Here is a 17,294-nt window from a genome sequence, read left to right on the forward strand (position 1 = left end):
AGGAGAGAGAGAGAGTATGGATCATCCTGGGAGCGAGTGTAACACACGTTGCACAAACAGTACAGTAAAGTTTTCCTCAAACTCTCATGCAACCTCTCTCTGTCTACTGTGTGTGTGTGTGTGTGTGTGTGTGTGTGTGTGTGTGTGTGTGTGTGTGTGTGTGTGTGTGTGTGTGTGTGTGTGTGTGTGTGTGTGTGTGTGTGTGTGTGTGTGTGTGTGTGTGTGTGTGTGTGTGTGTGTGTGTGTGTGTGTGTGTGTGTGTGTGTGTGTGTGTGCATGTGGAGGAGTCTTGGTATAGGCTAGTAGACTTGCCCTGGTTTGATATAGGCTACTGTTTGTTATATCTTGCCATATATTACCATTTCTCCTTGGAGGGGCCCCTTGCATTCAAATCAGCGGCCGGCTGCCTGATCGCAGAGGACAGCTTACTAGGCCCCTTGAATTGTTCACCAGGAACAATGGATTCCTTTGTCAACGTGTTTCTCTTTCTCTCCCTGGACAATACTGGAGGGTCCTTCTGGCTCTCTGCACTTAAGAAATGTTTGCAAAATTACACCTCTTTATATAGCTCTCAAAACAAGTAGCAGTGCCGGTATAAAAGTGTGGGAGGTTTAGGGGGGAAAATGCACCGGAGATTTGTTTCTTTTCTCTTTGATAAAACTTCAGTCACTGTTTTACAGGAAATTTCCTGCATTTAAAGAACAGTTCATGTCACCTTTTTTGTTTTGTTCTCCTCTAACCTGGAGCTTTTACTATTTGGGAAATTGTCAAACCCCAAACTACAAGAAACGCAAAATAAATAAGAAAAAAGGAAATGCAAAGGCAACACATATTTTTTTTTACAACAAGGAAAATTGGGGGGAAAACTAATAAAAAAACAAAATACTTAAACAAAAATGGACACAAAAAGTCAAAGTAACCAACTATACAACATTCCCCAAACCCTGATGGATTTCTGAATCCCCAAATGTGTGTGGTGAGGTGGGGTCTCCTCTCAGGGTCCGGTTGGAAACATAAACTGTATATCTGCATAACGAGCTTATAGCGCGGAGCCGCGGCGCTGACCTCTCTCCTCCTCATGAATGGGCCCATAAGCAGATGCCCAGCTGTGCCTATTCGGGCCTTCAACAGCATTTCGGAAATCGGTATGATTTCCCTGGGAAAGTTGGTTCTCCAGTTCCTCCAACACTGTTTAACCCGGCATCGACATTTAACTGTATTATTATTATTATTTGTATGTTTCAATTTGAATAATATTTTGAATTAGACTAAATTATCTCCCATGTGTGTATATACGAGACAACAAGGACATTTAATTGAGTTCAGATAAGATGATTGTTTGCTCGTATCATGTTTACACGAGGCTGCAGATCAATTATTTTTTTTAAATCACAAATTTTAAAAGCACATAATTAAATTCCTCTCGTTTTTGTTTTTCTTAAAAAAAGATGCATCCATTGCTCTATTTTATTTTCCACGCATATTGCGCTATATGTTTACAAATGCATCGCTTTGAATTAAATTGTGCTTTGTGTCTCTGGTGTGATTTTGCGCAGAGGGAAAAAAACAAACCAACTTCCCAGGCACGTGCGTAATTGCGCATTTTGTCCCTCGTGCACTGTTTAACTCGGCTGTTTGCGCCAACTCTGCAGTTCACAGGACTGTGGAGCCGCATTTGTTGCCTTCACACGCAAAACCGAGACACAATAAGCAAATACGTTTAGCTTGTTCCATTAACCCTGAATTGAACCTGTATTTTAAATGGTCGAACATGCAGCTGGTGCACTGAATGTCCGCAGCCCGCTACAAACACGCAGAGACATTTCCCCATCAGCATACACATTTATTTTGAAATGCTTTCGGGTGACAACTCTACATGAAGCTACACCGCGGCACGTTCCTTAATGAATTCAAATGCGCAGGAATATTTTCCCAGCGTACCTCAAAAGCAGCCTGCACAACTGGGGCCGACTCTCCTCTCTCTTTTGTTGGGGCTATTGTGGGGGGCTGCGTGTTGGGATTGGGGGGTGTAATGAGGGGGCTGCGACCCCCCGATGGGGTTGCATTTGCCATCCAAAGACCGTTAGACAGTGGCTGAATGAATGGGGCCTGAATGTCATTGTAATGCACAGGGACAACTCCCCCTTCATTCAGCTTAAGACGTGGAGGCCGCTCAGCTCGGCAGAGATGTGGGGAGGAAGAAAAAAAAAAAATCAAACTGCGACTCAACTCGCAGCCTCGCTCTCTCTTCGCCTCGCCGTGCACGTGGAGAGACGCCGAGGCTGCGTGCACCAAACTCGGCCGTGACACGCTGCTGCTGCTGCGCCCGCACGCGTTTTCGTGCACAGTCGAGGGCCCGCGGTGGCACAAAATGGAGAGATGATGTGATGGATGGAGCCTCGGTGCTGGAGCATGGCTGCAGGATACGCGCGATGACGACAGGGAGACGCTGAACAAAGGATTGTGAGTCCGGGCCGTCGTGGATTTATCAGTAAATCTGGACTGAGGACGCTTCTCCTGTAGCAGGTGGCCGCGGTGCAGGCTGGGTTACTGCTGCATTTTCTCTTTTCTTTGGTGATGGGGCACCAACAGGCCTAACAAATGACTTGCATTAATGTGGGGGGGCAGGAAACGTGTTTTGAGATGTAGATTGCGACGCAAGCTGAGATCAGACAATAGGCAGGGAAGTTAAAATAGAGGATAATTGCATTTGTTTTTAAAAGAACAACATTTGCGAGTCTATAGGCTCCATAATGGGAGCAAAGGGGCGAGGGGTTCATCCTAAACGCCGCTGAGGGTTCCTCCTCTCGGTCTCTTTGTTCAGCCAACAGTGGGAGGTAGAGGCTCCTGAAGGAGGGAGAGACATTTGAAAATCCAGTGACATTTTCTTTCGGCACAGAAATCAATATATTCCTGGAGGATTTTAGTGGAATCACCACATTTAAATGTAATATCTGACTCACTGAGGGGAAAAAAATACTGGGAAATTATAGGTTGAATTGCATTAATTGATGCTAAGCAGCAGAATACGCGACCACACAATGATAAAACAAATAAATACATTCACAAATAAATAAATAATTAAATGAACAGATCACAAAAAACTGACGAAAGGCCTCTTGGTGGACACATCAGATAAAAAGAAGAATATTCATAATTCCTTTTGAAATACGTGCATCTGGAGACTGGACATTACAGAGGCAACAAGCAAAAAGAGAAAAAAAACTGATTTGTAAATATCTGAAAGAAAACTAGAGACGTGCATTTAGAGGAGCTGACAACCAGGAGCTATTTAGGCCCAAAGTATAGTCATAACACCAATTTTTTTTATTTTAATGTAGAAGTCAACATGTCTAAAACTAACAAGATAATTGTGTTGGTCCAAAGCCAGAGCCCAGGACGGGGGAATATATTTACAACGATTTATCATAATTTTTAGCTGCTGGGCTGTAGGGAAATTACCAGTGGTGCATTTCATTCAATACAGAATGTGTGATAATGCACCACCACAAAATAGCCTATACGTGTTTTTCAAACTTTACAATTTATGCTAAATTAAAAGTGATGCACACTTGCAGTATTAGTCCTGACCATCTGGGATGACAGGACAGTATTTGCAAATTTGCCAATGATACAATTCTGTATGGATGTAACATGTGGCTCCATAGACACGAATAGCAGGCGGATTAGGGGCCTGTCCAAACGTGTTGAAGGGCAAATTTACTACATTTACTTCCAACTGATGGTTTAATTTGCAAAGTAGAATTCATCCACTTTTTGGTAACCTTGGCCTACATCTAATTCAAATGTAGAGGCTAGGAGGCCACGTGCTGAGTGTTGGATGTGAGAAAGACTTCATTTGGGGCGTTTTGGAAATAGGTTGACACAAAACGCGGACTGCAGAGCCAAGGTCTGCAACGTTGGTCCGAGGGCATCAGTTAGCCACTGGCCATGCACCTGTCTGGGTCAAACCTGCACGGTGTTGGTGCTCAGATGCACCCACAAGCAACATTGGAGCTGCCATGTTATTTTTGGCTTCTTCTGGCTACAGGCGACATTGCAGTTGTTAGTAAATACCAACCCTGTCAGGCCTTTCTACCGTCTGCCCGGTGCATGCATGCATGACGCGCTGCAGAAAGTCAGGCCGGTGGTTTCAAGGACATTTGGGGCTGATGAGGATTTGGTTTTAATGGGGGAAGGTGAGGAGGGAGGGAAAGAGAGAGAGAGAGAGGGGTGGGGGTGGGAGGGGGGGCTTGGGCCCCGGGCCATGACGTCATTGTGCGCCCATGTAATCCTCTTGCGCTGAAGCCCAATCAGCGGAGACTCGCAATTGTCTAGGATGGGAAGAGAGGGGCGCTCTAATCCGGGAGACAGTGGATCACACAGCCCGAAAGAGAGAGAGAGGAGTGAGAGAGGGGGGCGCGCATCCAGGGCTGGATTGTGCCTGAAATGGGTCAGATTAAAAAGACACGAAGATAAAGGAACCGACTGACTCTTGTTGGAGAGAGAGAGGACCTTCCTGAAGACAAAGAAGACGCCTTTACCCCCCCCCCCACCACCACCTCAAACACGTGAAATTCAGCCTCCCGACACCGCCGGCTTTAGGGATGCGCTAGAGAGCTGTGTGGCGCATAGAGGAGCGACTCGCTGTTTTTCTACACGCACAGTAGTTGAATTTAAAAACTAGGATTCTGTAGTTGTGTCAGCTGCATGAGAGGAGAGAGGAGGCATCGCGCGTTTTGTCCGAGGGCGTTGATCGTGGACAAATCGGGGAACTGCATTCAAGCCAAGTTGAACGGAACATACAGTACTCTTCGCAGTGGGATGTATGCCTTCACACAAATAGCCGCGTGGTGCGCTGCCAACGTTGCTTTCTCCTGTTTTCCACTCTTGCCTTTGTGTTTTGGGGGTTCAGGCCCATGTTGTAAGTCGAGAGGTTTTGCGGGAGGACAAAGCGAGAGAGCCTGAGTATAGCTTCAGCTGTCAGTCTCTGCGAGGTAACGTGCCAAGAGATGCGTAAAGACGCACATCCACAGAATCTCAGGGGTAGATGTGTTTGCAGATGCTTTGTCGATAACAAGGTTTTTTTTTTTCAGCTGTAAGCTTTGCCTCACACGCTCTGGTGATGGGCTGTGAGCTGATGGGGGTTCGTGTAGAGCTGTGGCGCAGTGGTGTCAATATTTCTTTGCGTGGAGTCCGAAGAGGCGCAGGAGGAGAGGAATGTGGCCGCGCGCATTATTGCTTGTGCTTTAGATTTGAGTGTCTACATGAGCGTGTGCGCGGGCGTGATTATGTTGCAAAATCGGCTTTAGACTATCGTGCGTGTGAGTGTGTGTGTGTGTGTGTGTGTGTGTGTGTGTGTGTGTGTGTGTGTGTGTGTGTGTGTGTGCCCGAGCGCGCGCGCGGAACCGGGAGCTGTAGCTACTTAAATCGCAGTCATGCAGTCTTGCCTCCTCCTTGGCGGCAGATGCTGGGGTTTAAGTCAGACCGGGTCAGAGGCTGCGGGCTCCCGTCAGCGGCGGGCTGAGGAGGAAGGCGACTATCTTACAGGGTTGTCACTCTGCGTGTTCACAGCGGACCTTGATTTAATGTCCATACAATTAAGGCACGCGGTGAATGCCAAGAGAGGAATCTGCACAGCATCACATCTTGTTCTCTGCGTAATGTCCCCTGCAGGCCGCAGGCTCCGGTTCACTACTGTGGCCCTTCATGCTCCAGGAGCGGGGCCTGGCTTCAAACCACAGCTGCAGGATGAAGCTGACTGCTGTACATGTCACTCAGCTGCGCGTGCTCAATCGCATGCATGCGAACGCGCGGCCTGCTTGTGCGTGTGTGTGTGTGTGTGTCTGTGTGTTCTTGTGTGGGCGCAATGCGCACTTTAATAGGCTCTGGAATTAGGTTAGCGCCAGTTAACTTTTAAATCAGAGCTTGAGTCCGCAGTTTCGGTCACAGATGTCTGAGTCATCCAAAAAAGAAGGCGAAGAAAAAGACGCAGGTTTACGTAAAGAGTTGGACTTTCTCCAACTGAGGTCACTGGCCGTCCTCTGGCTTCGACACAAACATGGAGAGGAAACGTTTAAATCCATGGAAGCCTGTTTATTACCGCATCTTTACTTTATTTTTTAATTTTGGACCAGGCTAAAGGTTTGCATAATTTTGTCAAGTGTGCCATTTTTGTATCTCGTCTGATATATGAATCAGTTTATCACCAGGTTAAAGGTCTGTACGCTTTAAAATCAGTGATATCTAAATTATGAAAATAGTAATTGTAGTAATAACGGTAATAATAATTAATATTTTTCGTGAAAATGTATCCAAACAGAGGCGATTAGGGGCCAATGGATCTGACGCACCGGCCACAAAGCCGGCCTACAAATGAAAGAGTGTCCGATAATGTAAACATCCGCCAATGTCAATGGTTTCATGCTAAATCTCTTCAGGAGGTGGTGTGACACACTCTATTCTCTGTTACACTCGTATTGTGACAGCTTGTAATATTTTACCATCATCATCCATCATCATTGAGGCTGTGTGGGCTTCAGCTTCAGTTGAATTTTGTCTATTATGTATAATTCCATATGAAGGTCTGGGCCGGCAAACCTTCACAGTGGGGATCAAACCTCAGGCCCCCAGGATGAGGAGCTGTGGAGGGACATGATCTGACGATGTCTGCAGGGTTTAGTCGGATGGAGTCAACATATAGAAATGGACGTGATTCAACGCCACCCACAGGCGTCCTTCTGTCAATGCATGGTTGACGCTGGAGCCCATCACAGGTCGAAGGGTTTTATATGAAACGTGACCAGATAAACTAGACTAAAAATATTTACTCGATCAGCTACATTAGCTTTCACTCTACAATAGTATTAAATTCACCAGAATTTGTATCTAACCAACTTAGTCTATTAGGTTTTAACCTCAATGGACATTCATGCAGACAAATACAATTTATCGCAGAGAAAATAGGTTTTTAAAAAAGGATCTTTGACACGTATTTTTGAATAATTACGGGGGGAAACACATCAAACATCAAATTAAACACAAACGGGAAAATTGATCAAAAGCTGTTTCTGTCTCCCACATTGGTGACTTTAATGTACTAAAATTATTCAGATTATTCAATACTTGTGCTCCCATATTTGAATGATAGGGTTCTCTATTGCAGGTGGTCACTAGGCCTTTATAAATATATAAAAAACAAAGTACAAGTTACTGTTCAACCAATAATTTGAGCATGAGGTCAAATAAATAACCTTATCGTGGATATTGTGTGGAGTCAGTCATATTCTTTGTCTATGTTATACACAGTCTGCTTCACTGAGTTAGGTTAATATTATGAGTCTATAGAGCAGGAAGCCTAAATGTGACATTGCCTGCGTATGTTATGTCTCAGTTCGATGCATCCTTTGTAATGATGTGACATCAAATAAAGCCTGAGGTGCTCTGAGTTTTCTTCTTGTTCTTGTGTTATTTTAAGAGGAACTGTACATTGCTGCCATGCAGGCAGTATTTACAGAAATACATCTGATCTTTTATTTATTTATTTTTGATGGACCTGCTCTGCCGATCTGAAGATGATTCTTCTGGAATCCTTATCGGAATAAAACGTTACGACACTTAACAGTCGTATACTTAAAACATAAGAAAATCTGTGTATCCATTTGATCACTTACAGTGTGTTTACTGAAGATTGAGCTCTTTTCTTGATTGTGTGACTCAAAACGTCCCTCAGCCCTTCCTCCAGCTGAGATCAGCACCATGGAGAGCTCCTGTCGAGAAAAGGAGGGAAAAATGTCTTCTGATAAACGAGCAAAGGAACAAATGTATTTTGCTGTAAACCTGTGTTAGTTCAGCTCAGGCTAAAGAACTGGATGATCAAAAATATGTTTTGGAAACATATACATGAATTTAACACTAACCTGTCTTTAAATTTCAAGTTAAATTAGCATCTAAAATGTCAAATTTTCCATTTAAATTATTTAAAAATACCATAAAGGTTTATCCTGGGCTACAGCACTTCCATCTCCATGTTAACATTCTGTAGACGACCTCTTGAGCCTGTGGAAACAGAGGCGTGCTTTGAAGAGAGCATTCACAGTCCACTGTAACAGCATGATGAAATAAGACAACACAAAAACAGTTCCAGCCTGGAAAACCTTTCAGTGACATTTAAGAGCTGGGGCTGCCCCTCAGAGCTTCCTCTCTGTGTAGAAGGTCACTACAGGTGACTGGTTACTTACTGGAGAATTCACGAGAGCAACACAAAGTAATTTCTTAATGGACAGTTTATTAAGGCTCCATTTCTTCTAGAAAGAAAAACCAAGATAGCTCTTTTGAACAAGTTATTATGCCACTACAACTGTGGTCTATAAGATAATCAATGTTTAATATTTCATGTCATTAATCCTTTTGTAGTGTTGAGACATATACTTTGATGGCTAGTCTGACATCCCGTCTATTGCAGCAGACCTCTTCTGACAGTTATCATTCACGTGCACGTAAAGCCCTGTACAATCATCACAACCAGCTCATGCTTCCTGAGGCAAAGACGGCCGTGGACTGCGACATCGGTGGCATCCAAACTTCTCATCTCCCCCTGACTCTATGCCGGATGGAGAGAGCAGGTGTTGGTGGAGGCAAACACATGAAGGGCGTTCACCGTATTGCTTGGATCAACCTAGCTATTGATTAGTGCAGGTAAAAAAGGAAAAGAGATGGAGAAGGGAGGATCCTGTCAGAGGTCCGTTCTCTACATTACAGGAGGGGGGGGGGACGCTGGCCAAGTAAAAAATACAGCGCAGCTTCACACTTCTCGAAATACAGCCGTGAAGCAAACGGTTAAGCAAAGTGCAGTTCTTCTGCCATCTCAAAGTTATAAAGGGGTAAACTCACAGAATCAAGATGGATCATACAGCAAACACACTGTCTGACATAATCTGAAAAGACCAAACAGCTTCATGTGTATGAGTCCAGGCCACATTATCTGAACAGGTGCAACTGACATTACTATTGGTTTTTAACTGAAATATTTCAAACAAAAACTGTCAACAATTGGGATCAAAATAACTGATTTGGTTTTTGGAATCTACATCAGATTTAAACTTGAATAAAACAAAAAGTGGCAAAACAAGAAAAGATCCCTCTGTACGAAAAAGACATCCACGTCTTATTCCTCTCTGCAACATGGTAACCTCACAATCCACAAAATACTGAAGTAACAATCTCAAACTAATCACGAGAGAATCTGCTGATCTCAAATGCTCATTAACGAATAAACTGTCCTCTGGCTTTGAATGCCCTGAAATGACAGAAACGAGAACAGGGGGGACACCGTCCTTTCAGGGACTCCACAACATTTACACTCACCTATTCGTTTCCAGCACTTACTATATTGCAGCTTGCCATGCATGGCACACACATCTATTAGTGACTTTTGTTCTTTTAACTTTTATCTTTTTTTCCCATGAACATACCTGAAAGTACTTTACCGTTTTATAATCAATGGATTCAGTCTACAACAAACGATAATTTTTTTTTTTTCTCAACAACCAAAAAACACACAGAAACCACATTTCATTCTTATTTTTTTCTTACTTGATAGTAAATCAGTTACATTAATTTTTAGGTTATACATTTTTAGGCTTTCTCCATGAATATATAGGCTCCTACGTTAAAGCTTAGCATTACGACCAACATGATAGACTTAGCAAAACCAAATTCAAGGAAAAGGAAAAAAACAAAAACAGGATTAAGACAGAATGATGGTGAATGGACAAATATGTGAACCCTCCCCCCATTTTGTGGAACAAAAATGCAAAAGCGACATTTCATTTTGAACTGATTATAAAACAATTTAAAATGGTGGATGCGACAGTTCTCTCAGACTGGGTTGCGTACACAAGCAGAATCTCCTGATGAAACATACAAAAGACCCCTTTAAGACAAACAACAAAAAGAAAGCAAAGCAGAGGGGGTGTGAAGGATGTCAATAGTACAATTTTTGATTTAAATGGTGAGAGTTCTGGTTGTGGAGGAAACATCCGTTATTTCTTTCCCAGAGGCCTTTGCAATTCCTCCTCTGAAATGTCTCGAGTCCCGTGTGACTTCACACTATCCCTGATTTCTCCAGCAGTGTCACTGTTTTGAGCAGTTCTTTTGAGAAGTCACCAATAATTAGAAAAAAAAAACATTAAGGCTCCAGAAAACAGCTTTCTGAAATGAAAATTGTCAGTAGTAAGCCAAAAAATAGAGATTTTGTCGATCTGAATGAAAAATAGATAAATCATTGAAGTTTTAATATCGCACAGTTCCAAGTCCGACATTGCCTTTGGGATCCTCCAACCCTGTTGGCACAGTTAAAACTCTGAAGCATGGCAATGTTGCCCCCACATGGACAAATAGGGGCAGGACACCTCTGTTCCTGATTGTACTGAAATATAAAGTGGCAGATTTTTTTTCCTCCATGGTGCAGTCAAACCCTGATTCAATTGGAAAGAGGAGGGGGTGGGAGCAGTAGAGAGAAAACCAGTCTGGTGGTGAGAGAAGAGTACGAGCTTGAACGGGAAGAAAACTATTTAAAAAAGAAAAAAAGCTGAACTAAAGAGTGTGGTGGCGGCTTGGTAATACATTAAATCAGCTTGTTATCCCTGCACAAGAAGTGGGTGGTGTATGGGGCAAAAAAGCACAAGTCTCAACAATGGCAGAGATTCACCAGGATTAAATAGGAAAAAAAAATGAAGGGCTTGGTTGCATTTTCATATTCTTCTGTCTCTTAAATCAAAAGTCCTAGTGTAACTGTTGATCAAGCCAAGGATAAATGTCCTCTATTGTTTATTCCTGTTTTGGCGCTCCTGTTGGGAAAGAAACAAAATATATAATTAGATATAGAAACCGATAACAGCACAGGAAACTGTAGTACATTTTGAATTTATATATTTTAAGCAGAAATAAAATATCAGATTATCTAAATTTTCATCTTAACTGCACTAAACACACTATTAAAAGTAATCGTCAATGACTTTCAGAAAAAAAAAATCTTTAAACTGCTGTTGTAATGACACAAAGAAGTATGACAGTTCTTTACCTGATCCAACCGAGAGCGGTTTTGTATCGGAGGAGGTTCAAAGGTCTGTCAAAAGAAGCAAGTAAGAGGAAATGGACAAGAAAAGAGACACAAATCAACAGTCAGTTAAGACAGAATATATTTAGATACACTAACTCTACTCAAGGTGCCAAAGAAATTTGAAAAATAAAATGGTGAGGTAACTTTACCCACCTTACGCACCTCCTCCTCCTCTTCCTGCCTCTTCTCATAATGGGAGAAGTCATCAAAGATGGAGGTGGTGTGTTTGTAGGTAGCGATGATCTTGAGCACCTGCTTGGCCTTCTCCAGAGGGACCTCCTGGGTGTCGCGTGAGTTGGTCACTGGCTTGTTGTCGTTGTTCTCCAGGCGGATGTGGCGCAGCTGGCTATTAGGCACATCCTTAACAAACAACCAGTCCACGTCAAATTTGCCCTTCCACTTGTCCTGTGCCCAAACACCAGCACTGGTGCCATAGTCCACTGGTGAACGCATCTCTGCCACACCGCAGAAATGACCACTGCCGTTGACACTGAACAGCAGGTACACAGGACCTTTACCATTCATGGCCCGGAAGGCTGAGTCCAGCCGCTTGTTGCCATGCTCCGTGCTGCACCAGATCGAGTACTTGATGGAGCGATGTATATCGTCCTCAGAGTAGCTCTTAATGATGAAAACACGACCATTCTTCAGGTTCCATTCAAATTCCTTGGGATTGTAGCTGTGGTTGGCACGCAGCTTATCCAGCACTGGATGGGACTCTCCACCAGGTCCCTGGCTGGCAGAAGTTTGGGGGCCACTGTTCCCACCACAAACCACACCCATCACACCACTACCGTCTGGGCAGGGGCCCCCTTGCCCATAACCTTGGTTACGGTTGCGTGGGGCAACCCAGCGGGTCTGGGGTGGTGGGGGCTGGGTATGGTTTTGGTAGGGCTGAGGTGGAGGTTGATGGTGCTGATGATGATGATGATGATGGGGGGGCTGTAAGGCCATAGGCTGCATCTGGGGCTGCATCATTGACTGGTGAGGGGGCTGCATGGGTCCTTGCTGCATGGCGGCTTGATGAGACATACCATGAGGCATGCCTAGAGGCTGCTGCTGCTGCATTGGAGCTGTGGCTACTTTAGTCACTGGGCCCTTGTCCCAGGTCCCAATGTTCATGTTGTGTTTGATGGGTGGCGGGGGCAGAGCTCCCCCTAGATTGGACATCCCTGGCTTTACCTTAGATTTCAGCTGCTGCATCTTGGCGGGCTTGCTGGCAATGGCCGCCCAGGAGGTGGGTTTAGGTGGGGGCATGCCAATAGGTGTGGCTCCATTTCCTGTGGCCACTACAGGTCCACCAATCACAGATCCCACAGCCTTGACGCCTGACCCCTGGCCTGTGACATCCCCTCCGATCTTCAGGCCAACCATGCCCTGCTCCAGGCTGTTCATACCAGGGGCTTTGTTGAGGGTGTCACTGTGAAAGCCCGTCTGACCATCAGGCACCATGGTACCCCCCAGGGAGCTGGGAGGATAGCTGTAGCTGCCACCATAAGCTGAACTTTGAGTCTGCTGGCCCTGGGAGCCACTTGTGCCCCAAGCAGAGAAGGCAGGATTTTCAGGGAAAAAGTTAAACCTGTGGGGGTAGATGCTGCTTCCCAGGCCCCCCGGCTGGCCAAACACTGTGTCCGGCATGAAATGATGGTCTCCATTACTTAAGGCTCCGTAGGGGGTGAGGTATGGTATAGGAGGGTCCCCTCCTGTGGACCAGGGAGCCTCACTGAGGGGGTATGGAAATCCAATGGAGGGGGCGTAGTAGCTGGACAGGTAGGGGTCGGTGATGGACTGGTAGCTGTTGTTCTGGACGAATGAAAGTCAGCAGAATCACAAAATCAGCAATTGTCTTACACTTTGATTTGAAGCATCTCAGTAAATTAAACTGTAAGTCCTATTTCATCTCAGTAAATTAAACTGTAAGTCCTATTTTTACAGTTTGAACATCAATGATTCATTTACTTGGCATTAATTGTAGAAATATACAATAATTTCACTGAGAATAGAATTCAAAACTATTCTAATCACTAATCAGATCATGTTATACTTCTACAAATGTGTGCTGCCCACATAAAAGGTTTCTATTTTGCACATAACAGGAGTTTTGTCTCGTTTAATGCGCAACAATACATTTCAGTAATTAGAAAGTTAATTTATTCTCACAGTGCGATTGTGCACACAGTTATACATCAATGACAGACAATATCCTTATAAAGAATGTGGTATTGGTTTTAACTGTGTGTTATTTCGTAACAATTCTCAGCAGATGGAGTTTTACCTGAGTTGATTGACTAGTGAGGTAAGGCTCAAAGTCATTGTCATGGACAGTCTCCTTCTGATGCAGTGAACCATTTTGCACTGCAACAAAATAAAGATTACACAATTAAAATTTTAAACACATGTTGGGATGACATAGCCTAGTTTTAAAGGGACAGATTGCAACAGCGATCATCTTCCTGGGATTACCGAACACCATTCAAATATTGATCACATTGATTTATTGGTAAATAATAATAGTTAGGAGATAAGAGATAAGAGACAAGAGATAAGAGATAGATAGTTAGTCCGTAGAAATCCAGGAGAATTCGATGTGTGAACACAGCAGTCGATCCACAGCTGGATTCACCGCGAGCGAGTGTTGGGGAGTTGATGACGCTTCTAACACGCAACAGATGAAAAAATGAAAACAAAAAGAAAACAAATATCTCCCGGTGAAAAAGCGGTGACACACACGTAGACGACATCGATGAAGACGTCGGGTGCTTCAAACCAAATCACGTGATTTCCGGAACGGAGTTAACACGTCACTTCCTGTGTCTGCCTCCTACACCCGAATAACGCAGAGGATTTGTTGCTGTTGTGACGCGTCTGCGCAGAAAACCTCCAGCTGTGTTACTCTGGGTAAACTCCGTAGACAATTCTCTTGAATTCATCAGGAGGTCATGTCTGAAAAACGACTACGGTGTCACTCCAACCTCTAAACCAACTGCAGTAAATCAAAGATGACATGAACATCATAAAAAAATACAATTACGAGGCCATAACAAAACAGTACTAATTGTCCTGAGTAACTGACCAACACCCAGCTGATGATGTTTTGAGTATGAAACATTAATGGTGAATATAAACGTGTGTAGTTCGCTTCTTCACATAGAAAAGCGACTGTGGACAGATTGAAAGCTCTGCAGCTAAAATGATCAGTCAATTAATCCATTAGCTGATTAATGGACAAACATGTAATGGCTAACACACCATAAAATTGCTTTCTCCGGCTCCTTCTATAATCAAGTGTAAAATAAATATTTTTGGGGTTTTTGAGTGTTAATTGTACAAAAAAAACCTTTTTAATTTTCATTGCAAATTTTGATATTTTAGGGACCAAAAACCTTGTGAATCAATTAGGAAATAGGAAGTATTTCACAACTGTTTGCCGTGTGTGTTCCATACAGCCTTATGTTTGCCAAAATATATGACCCCATCTTCATGTCCTATTTTTGTCAAAATGACGTGAGGACACTGCCTCTAGAGCGCCCGTCTGCCATTATTCCATTCCTCAGAACTCTTTCCCAGGTCACTGATCAGTTTGACTAATCAAGTTTAATTATCCACATTTTCAGATTTGATTGAAATATCCCTGCTACAGCACGTGGACAGAAGCCAGGTGCATTGTGCTGCAAGTGTGAGTTTTTTGGACAATCTACTAGAACTCAAGCTGACCACAAACTCCACTCTCTGTGAAATAGCAATTACAGACATTTTAAAGATATCTTTCAGGGCTTTGCTTTGTACTCAAAAGACAGATTTGGACAGAATATCGCAACAAATTATAACTGTGAAGGCCAGTTCTTCACAGACTTTATGCACCACCATTGTGCAAGGGGCGAAAAAATGCTTACACGACAATATATCCTCTCATCACGGATACTGTCAATTGACAAAGAAACTGAAAAGAGTACGTTCCCCATGATTGGAGGTTTGTGATAATGAGAGGTTTCTGAAATTAACCTGCCCTTTTAATAACATGGTGGATGCTCTACTTCAATGTCTCTGCAAACACTATTATTTCCACTGGTGTCCCGGCTCAATATTGTTTGTGCACGGTATTCATATTTGAAATATGATAAATACAATTCATCCTAGAGCGAGACAAATTATTTCAGAAGATACTCCCTCCTAAATAATGTGGATGGTGATGAAAGAAGATTAACTTGAAAAGAAAAGCCACACCACAAGATTCTGTACCTTGTGATCATAACGTACAAAAGACCCCAGCATTTGATGCAGGAATATACTAAATGTGATTTGCTGTAGTGTAAAAGAAATGTGTGTCCAAGACGGATTGTGAGTCCATGATGGGCTGGTGTATTTAGTGGGAAATGAACTGTAGGCCCGGAGTAGAGATCCAGAGAAAATGATGTGGAAAAGATGTTCAGTGATATTTCCACTCACCTTTAGACGCTTGTCCTTTTGATCTCTGCATCCAGGTTGGAACATGGAAAGAAGAAACATGGACGACAGGGTTTGAGATTTGAGACACACACACACAGGTTGACACAGTGCCGCTTCACATATTGTCTAGACACTGGCAGAAGCAAAACATTCAGGTAACGTTACTCTGCAGTAAAAAACTCTTTGAAATACCAGTTGGCTGCAGGAGTTACACACATTATTTAGAGTATTGCACGATAAGATGCACAACTGTGATTCACGCACAACTTTGCCTTACTTTCACTAACGTATCCCCCCACCACCACCACCACCACCATCCCTTTAAATGGCGTTAATTGCGTGAACACATCTTGTAATGAAGTTAAAAACAACACGCTGGGAACATGTAGCGGGAGATCGAGCAGGTATTTCCATTAAAAGTTGTGATTGACAAGAGGAGGTTAGCTTCAGCTTCCAGTCGTTAGCTTCAGGTTTCACATATTCAGGAATATAAGGAGGATTTTCTCCTACTAAAGTCGACGCCATTAATAACATAGATTCACACAAAGATGCATTGAACAATATTTCAGTCAAATATAATGGGGTCGCTTCCCTTAAACGCGCAGTAAAAGGTGAAGCCGTTTCCCCGGAATGTTGCTAACTTACTAGCTACAAGCACCGGCCAGCGCAAGTAGCTAGCTAGCTCTTCCGAGGAATAGCCGTAGCCCAGTAAATCGTCAACGTTAGCGGGTAGCTTAGCTTTGCGATCTCCCTCCCCCCCTCCCCCGTACAAGGCGCCGCGTCCTTCCTACCTGAGGGTCAATGCTTGTGGCAGACATAATTCATGAAGCAAGTCCCGGGATTCTCACAGAGCCTGAGCTTGTGACTGGATTCTCGAGCCCCGCGGTGTGGAGGAAAAAAAGGGCAACTTCCCCAGCTCAAGTTAGCTCCGCGGCTAGCTGTGCGGCTTTAGCGTGCGGCTAGCTCAGCTGTGTGTGTTCCGCTGTGTGCACGTCTCCCAACTTCCACACTTCGAGTCTGCTCGCCGCGGATTCTGGGTCCGGGAGCGGCCGGCAGGGTCCTGGTGCGGGGGGTGTTCGGGTCGGTGCGAAGGTCTCGGAGCTGTTTCGGGTCTCGGGCGCACTTCTGTCCTCGCCTTTACTTTGTCTCTTTTTTTTTTCTTATTCCAGAGAGAGAAAACGTTAAAGCCCCGTACACTTCCCCAATGGCTGCTCCATCCGGGCTTCGAGCCGCTGCAGTTCACGTCGTTCCCTGCGGGGGTAAAAAAAAAAGAGAGAGAGAGAGGAGAGGAGAGGGAGGGGAGTGGAGTGGGGGGGGGTGCAACCTTCCCATTTTTTTAAAAAACAGGTGACTGAAGCTACAGTCTGTGATTTGCATGATAAACAACTCGTATGCATTCGATATGTAAGAAGTTCACTCACGTGTGCACAGGCTCTGGAGACGTTTCCCCTGCAAACTCCGGGGCTGTGCACGGTGCACGGCGCACGGCGCCAGGGGGGCGATCAGCAGACTGTGTGTGGTTTTTCTGCAGAGGGGCCTCAGTGCATCTGATTCACTTCTGCTCATGTGAGTCTCACTGGAATGCAACAAAAAACAAAAAAAAAGACAAAATGAAATGAGGCAAAATCACTGATGTGTAATAATGCATTCATTAAATCCCTCATGGAGTTAGAACCATGCTGCATCGTCAGGTGACACAGATATCTATAGTCAGAGAGTGTTTTGA

At 44.1% G+C, this 17,294-nt stretch overlaps 1 protein-coding gene across 2 annotated transcripts; it reads right to left on the minus strand.

Moving 5' to 3' along the window:
• Window positions 1–8,267: 8,267 nt before the first annotated feature.
• LOC118110915 (YTH domain-containing family protein 1) lies at window positions 8,268–16,815 on the minus strand. 2 transcript variants are annotated; one of them, XM_035159074.2, is made up of 6 exons: window positions 16,360–16,815; window positions 15,569–15,593; window positions 13,398–13,477; window positions 11,285–12,925; window positions 11,084–11,128; window positions 8,268–10,850 (listed from the first exon to the last, which is right to left on the minus strand). In XM_035159074.2, exons 1-6 carry the CDS (start codon window positions 16,384–16,386, stop codon window positions 10,824–10,826), a joined length of 1,845 nt encoding a protein of 614 aa, XP_035014965.1. In that variant the 5' UTR covers window positions 16,387–16,815; the 3' UTR covers window positions 8,268–10,823. The 2 variants fall into 2 exon arrangements, with proteins under 2 accessions (XP_035014965.1, XP_035014964.1); XM_035159073.2 differs by having other exon boundaries at window positions 11,276–12,925.
• Window positions 16,816–17,294: the final 479 nt, after the last annotated feature.

This window comes from Hippoglossus stenolepis, chromosome 6 (genome assembly GCF_022539355.2).
Source record: "Hippoglossus stenolepis isolate QCI-W04-F060 chromosome 6, HSTE1.2, whole genome shotgun sequence".
NCBI lineage: Eukaryota > Metazoa > Chordata > Actinopteri > Pleuronectiformes > Pleuronectidae > Hippoglossus > Hippoglossus stenolepis.

Excerpts from the sequence above, each read along its gene's own strand:
- LOC118110915 (XM_035159073.2), bottom strand. The coding sequence starts at position 16,386 with ATGTCTGCCACAAGCATTGACCCTCAG. Across the intron at positions 15,594-16,359 it reads CCACAAGCATTGACCCTCAG|AGATCAAAAGGACAAGCGTC; the intron begins GTAGGAAGGACG and ends ACCTGGATGCAG. Across the intron at positions 12,926-13,397 it reads TCACTAGTCAATCAACTCAG|AACAACAGCTACCAGTCCAT; the intron begins GTAAAACTCCAT and ends TCATTCGTCCAG.